We start from the raw sequence: 5995 nt of genomic DNA on the forward strand, positions 1-5995 counted from the left end.
AGTTTTTGTGTGTGTAGGTTTGTTTTGGGTTAGCGGTTCACCATAACAAGTGGAGGCGTTATGGTGGTACCATCAGGAGTCGTGTTCCCTTTTTAAGTGTTTTAATCAACATCAGAAAATTTCAGTCGAATAATTCAAGAAAAGCCCTTTGTTTGGTTTTCTCCTGTCCCTTTGTTCTCTCCTTCTGCTCTGAAGATGGTGAACGCAAGGAACGACAACGACCGCAACAACACCGGTGCAACTGGAAGTGAAGAAAACCGAGCCGTTTCTGCCAACTCTAGGCTGCTCATCTGCACCTCTTTAACAGCTCCTCCGAATCTCGGGGACGAGATTCTGTTTAAGTGGGGTAGATTTGTCACGTCCTGAGTTTTACCCGAGCCAAGAATTAATTCAATAATGCATTAAAAATAATTTATTAATTAAAGTTCAGGAGAAACCCAGTGTATAAATTAATTTAATTAATTGGAAGCTTTTTGGAATGTTCTAAAATGTCCCGAAAGCATTTTAAATTATTAACAAGATTTATATTTGAATTGCAGTCAATAAAATTTGGTCAAACAAACTTAATAAAAATCGGCAAAATTGGAGGCAATTTCTTTTTTTTTCCTCCTTTCTTTTTCTTTTCTTTTTCCCTTCTCCCTTTTTCCCTTTTTCCTTTTTCTTTTTCTCTTTTCCTTTTTTTTCTCTCCTGGTCGCACCTCCTCTTCCCCTCTCTGTTGTACGATCCTCTCCTCCCCCTCTCCAAGCCATGCAGCCTCATCTCTATCTCCACCAAAAAAATCAATTCCAATTAATTAGGACTCCAATTTTTTTTATCTCTTTGAAACCTTATCTATTTCCTTTTTAATAGGGGATGGATAACAAGATCTATCTCTAGCTTCCCCCGATAAATACCCCCCTACAGCCTGGCCTCTTTCCCTCGTCTCCCTCTCCCGTGCATCTCCAGTCGCCTCTTCGGTCTCCGCTACAGCTGTGCCGCCCCTATCCTAGCAGATGTGCAGCAAGCCGCTAGCAGCCCTGCTGCATCCTTGTTCACAGCACGTCGCCAGCCGGTCTCTCTCCACCAAATTTCAGGTTCGCATATATTTTATTCTTGCGAATCAATCCAAATTAATCTACCGTTTAATTGTTCAGGTTTTCTAGCCTAACAGCGAGGAACAACCGCAATCCGTCGCTGATCTCTCCACCAAACCTCAGGTTTGCATACGTTTTATTCATGCAAATCAATCTATCGTTAATCTACCGTGTAATTGCTTAGGTTTTCTAATCTAATTTGCTAGCGTGAGATTGATCTACAGTATGAAATTCAATTTCGTACACGTAGATTGGTTTAACGTTAAAGTCGTCTAATTCTAGTTTAGCGAGTCGTTAAATCTCAATTTAACGGGTCGTTAACTCCTGCCGTTGTTCCGCTAACAGTTTACGGTTTCACGTATCGGATCTAATTTGTCGTACGAATCTCTAATTCGTGCAAGATTTGGTTCTGTTGTGTGAATGCGTATACTGTCTGCAACTTCCCGAGTCATGTCCCAACCGGCGCTCAAAGTCCGCATCACCTCCCTCCCTCACTCTCCCTTCAGCCTCCTCCTCCTCTCCCGCTAGGCCGGCCCAGTCCTTCTCCCGGCCCAGCTCGCCCCTACCTCTCTCCCTCCCGCACCGGGCCGAGCCAGGCCACGGCCCAAACCGCCGAGCCCCAAGTCCTCTTCGCCTCCCTCTCCTCCTCCGGGCCATTGATAGGTGGGGACCACCTGTCAGTCCCATCTTCCTCCTCCAGCCGCCGTGTTGCGTCGTCGCCTCGCCTCGGCTGCCCGCACCACCATCCACCTGCGCACGCTTCTGCTCTGCCTTGCCGCGTCGCGCTTGCACCGTGCGCCGCCGCCCTCCTCTGCCTTCACCCCTCGCCGCCGCGGCACGAGCCGAGTGCCCACGATACGTCGCCCGTCGCCCTCGTGCTCGGCCGCAATCGCGCCATCGACCTCGCCGCCGTCGTGGCCATGCGCCGCTCGGCCGCCCCCCTCACATTCTCCCCGCCTTTGTCTTGCTGTGCCACCTCACTGTGGCCGTCGCCACCGCGTCGCTGCGCCGCCTCGTCGCCGCGCCGTGCCAGCGCTCACGCCGCCCTCGCGCTTGCCCATGTGCACGCCGTGCCCAAGCCGCGCCGCTGCTAACCACCGCCCGCAATCAGCGCACCTCGCCGTCGCGCTGAGCTGCATTGCCCCTCGCCTCGCCGATTGTGCCTCGCCCTTGCCGCCGCGTCGTGGATCGAGCCACCTCTCCACCCGCGCCGGCCCAACGGCTGCGCCGCAACTGCCGGGCGCCACCACTAGCCGCAATCCGCGCCGCCGCTAACCACCTCCCGCATTCGCCGCGCCGCGTCCACCCTGGTCGCGCTAACCGCCTCCCCGCCCTACGCGCGGTAGCCGCCACCTATAAATCCCCCTCTCCTTGAGCCACCGCCGCCTTTTTCCACACGTCCCGGAGCCGATGCCGCCGCCGCATTCTTGCGCGCTTCGGCCGTCTCCGTCGTCTTGTCGCGCGCCCGCGCCGTCGCTCTGCCGGTTTGCACCAAGCCGCCGCTCTCACCAAGCCTATCGCGCCCTTGCCGCCGCGCCGTCGCGTCCCGGCCACGCCACCTCTCCCAAGCCCACGCCGCTGCCAACTGCCGCGTGCAACCGCTGGCCGCATTCCACGCCACCGCTAACGACCTCCCCGCCTCCTCCGCGTCCGTGCCGGCTGTCACAACCACCTCCCGCACGCACCGGCCGCCACCATAAATCCCCTCCCTAGCCGCCACTCGCTCCTCTCGTCGTCGCCGTTCTCGTCGCCGGTGAGCCACCGCCATCCTTTTCCCCCTCTTTCTCCCCCTCCGGGCGCCACTGCCAAGCGCGTGCGTGCTCTTGTTGTTGACGCAGCCGCCACGCGCGTGCGTGCTCTTGTTGTTGTCGCAGTCCCTTCGCCCGTCACCACCTTCTCCGTCGCCGCCCCCGATCTCCTTCGCCGCCGGCAGTCATCACCTATCCCCGGCCTCACCGACTTGCCGCTCCATCCCCATCACCAGTAAGCCGTCGTCGTCCTCCCTCTCCCTCTCTTTTCCTCTCCACCTGTGGACGCCGAGCCGGTGCCGCCGCCATGCCCTCACGCGCTCCAACCGTCGTCGTCGCCCCTCTGTCAGTCGTCACCCTCGCCTCGCCGTCGCCAACGCCGGAGCGCCGTCGCCCTCTCATCGCGCCGTCGTCGTTGTCCTCCCTAAGCTACCGCCGTTCCCCCTTCGGTGCCGCCGCTCTCAGCACCATCACCGCTCTCGCTCACCGCCGGCCGTCACCGCGTGTGCCACCACCTCGCCGACGCGCCCCCGCCTTCACCTCCACCGGTGAGCAACTCCTCTTCCCTCTCGCCCTCCCTATCCTCTTCGCCGCCGCCACCGGGCTCCCCATGCCGTCGGCAGGCACCAAGGGCCGCGCGCTGCTGCCACCGGGTCGCTGCCCGACGTCCCCGTCGCCACGCCGTCGTGGTGCCGCTCCTGCCTTCCCGCGCGATCCCCTCTCGTTCTCGCATGCCGCTGCCGTCGCTCTCCCCGAGATGCCACGTCCTCCTTTGGCGCCGCCGCTCTCAGCGCCGCCGCCGGTTCTCGCATCGCCGTCCGCCAGATCACCACCGCCCGTCGCCGCCCGCTTGCGACGCCGCCTGCCGGACGCGCCCTCCGCACTGCTCGCCGGTCACTGCCCTCCTCCGCTCGCCACCGATGTTGCCTCCTTCCCTGCCCGGCCGAAGCCACCTCCCTCTCCCTCCTCTGTTTTTCCCCCACCGACGGGTGGACCCCACCCGTCGGCCTCCCCTCATCTCTCCCTGCCCGTGGGGCCCACTAACCAGCCACCACCTCCTGCCGCCATGTGGGTCCCGGCTGTCAGCTTTCCTCTCTCCTCGGTGCTGACATCATGCCTCCGATTAATTGCGCAATAATTCATTAAGGTTTTGTGTTTGGTTTAAAAACACAGTTAATCTTCTAAAATTCATAAGTAATTCATCTAGTCTTCGTTTAGGTCCATTCAAGTTTCATTAAATCCACAAAAATACCAAGAATCCATTAAAAATAGTTTCTTTCTCTGTTTCAGTAGTTTTATAGCCTGTTTTGTTTGTTTTGCCTTGTTTGTCGTAGGTTTTGACCCCGTCGCAGCGTCGTTCGTTCCCGAAGTCGTTGCCGAAGTTCCTCGTGGGTCTAAGCAAGGCAAGTGGCACCCTTCGTTGATCATATTGAACCTATGTTTATAAAATCCCCCGCTTTTACATTCAAACATGCATTGTATTCAAATGTATTTACTTTATTTATCTATTGGGCATTTACCTTTATACCCGTTGATCCCCATTTATTATTATTGTCATCCCAGGGTTAATTTGACTAGAATTAGGGTTAGTCAATGCTTAGCCATGCTTAGTTCAACTAGCTCACCAATTCTTATTTAATTATTGATTAGACTTTGATAGACCTTTAATGGTTGTGATCATTACCCATTTCCCCAATGTGGATTAATGACAACTAAAATATTGCTTATGGTGGATTGTGGGTGCATGGTTTTGAGAGTCGTGCCCATGGCAATTAAGGACCGGTTCTCAGGAAACCCTAAAAGTCTTACACGTACTAACCACAAGCCAGAATGGGCAATGGTGAGACTCGTAATCTAGCTTGTCCCTGTTCGACGTACCAAGGCAAGGGTGAGCGTGATGGAGTATGGACGGGCAATCGTGGTGTAACGAAAGCCTCTGCTGCTTCCGGATTCACCAAGGCACAAGAGGGGACTGCCCGACTTGGTGTAAAGGAGGGGGTGAAACCTGAAGTGCGGTGCGATTGTCTAGGGAGGGTTAGGTGAAAAGTCTTATCATGGTTTCCACCTCAAGAGGTGGAAAAGTTGATACCTTTGGCTCTCATCCTGGGGCTACCGACGACGGGGGTGTCATCGTCAGCGAGGGTGACGTACACCACTACCGCGGCACCGTCTCCCTCGCCAACATCCCCCGCCACACTGGACCTGGTGTTGCTCATCTCCCCCATCGCTCTATTTTTTCTTCCCTTTTTGGGTGTTCATTGCTTTGTCTTCTCGGTAATCTTGGTTGGATTGGGAAGAAGGGGAGAGAGGAAGGTAGTTCTTGGTAGTTCCTCATAATGGTTGTTGTTGTGTTCCATTGCAGGGAAGATCTTCTCTCTGGTGGTCATCTCACCACTGTAAGTCCCTTCCTGATTTCACCGATTGTCCAAATTGGCCTTGGTTGGATTGGAGTAGTTCTTGGTAGTTTCTCGGTAACTCCGGCGGCGGCGGCTTGGAGCTGGTGTACTTGAGGTGCATGTCCCGAGCAGCTCCGGTGGCGGTAAAAGCACCTCCGGCAACGGCGAGCAGCAGCTTCAGCGATAGAGCTCTTGAGTGTGCGATGCCGAGCAGCTCCGACGGTGGCAAGCAACAGCTTCGACGGAGGTGGCGAGCAGAGGGCCGGTGGTGCTCGGGCTTGCGCGGCCGACGGCGATAAGCAGAGAGGCGGCAGCTGCGAGCAGAGGGATGGCCGTGCTCAAGCCTGCGGGGCCGACGACGGCGAGCAGAGGGACGGCGGTGCTCGGGTGCGTGCCGACGACAGCGAGTAGAGGGGCGGCGGTGCTCGGGCCTGCGCGGCTGACGATAAAGGGGCATAAAGGGAAATTCGCAAGCTCTCTTAATTTGAATTTCAAATCCCCCAACGTCTTACATTCCGGTACAGAGGGAGTAATAATTTACGAACTTCGATTTAATTAAATTAATTCCTTTTTAGGGGGCGGTTTTCCTGAGTTAATTAAGTCATTTGTTAATTAACAATTTCTTTTGGAATTTAGGCTTAACATAAAACTCAGGTTGTGATAGACAATGAATGAGAAATATGTTATCGTCTAAAATTAGGAGTGGCAAATAGTTAAATGGGCCGACAGGGGGACACGAGTACGGGAGGTTAGTTGGGCTCGTTGGCAGGAGATTGA

General features: G+C 55.4%; 1 protein-coding gene across 1 annotated transcript; it reads left to right on the forward strand.

The window, feature by feature from the left end:
• The first annotated feature begins 3432 nt into the window (after positions 1–3432).
• On the forward strand, positions 3433–5629 carry LOC121055546 (classical arabinogalactan protein 9-like). The gene is made up of 2 exons (XM_040528247.1): positions 3433–3715; positions 5433–5629. The coding sequence occupies exons 1-2, from the start codon at positions 3433–3435 to the stop codon at positions 5627–5629; spliced, it is 480 nt and encodes a 159-aa protein (XP_040384181.1).
• Positions 5630–5995: the final 366 nt, after the last annotated feature.

Source organism: Oryza brachyantha, chromosome 10 (assembly GCF_000231095.2).
Source record: "Oryza brachyantha chromosome 10, ObraRS2, whole genome shotgun sequence".
Taxonomy (NCBI): domain Eukaryota; kingdom Viridiplantae; phylum Streptophyta; class Magnoliopsida; order Poales; family Poaceae; genus Oryza; species Oryza brachyantha.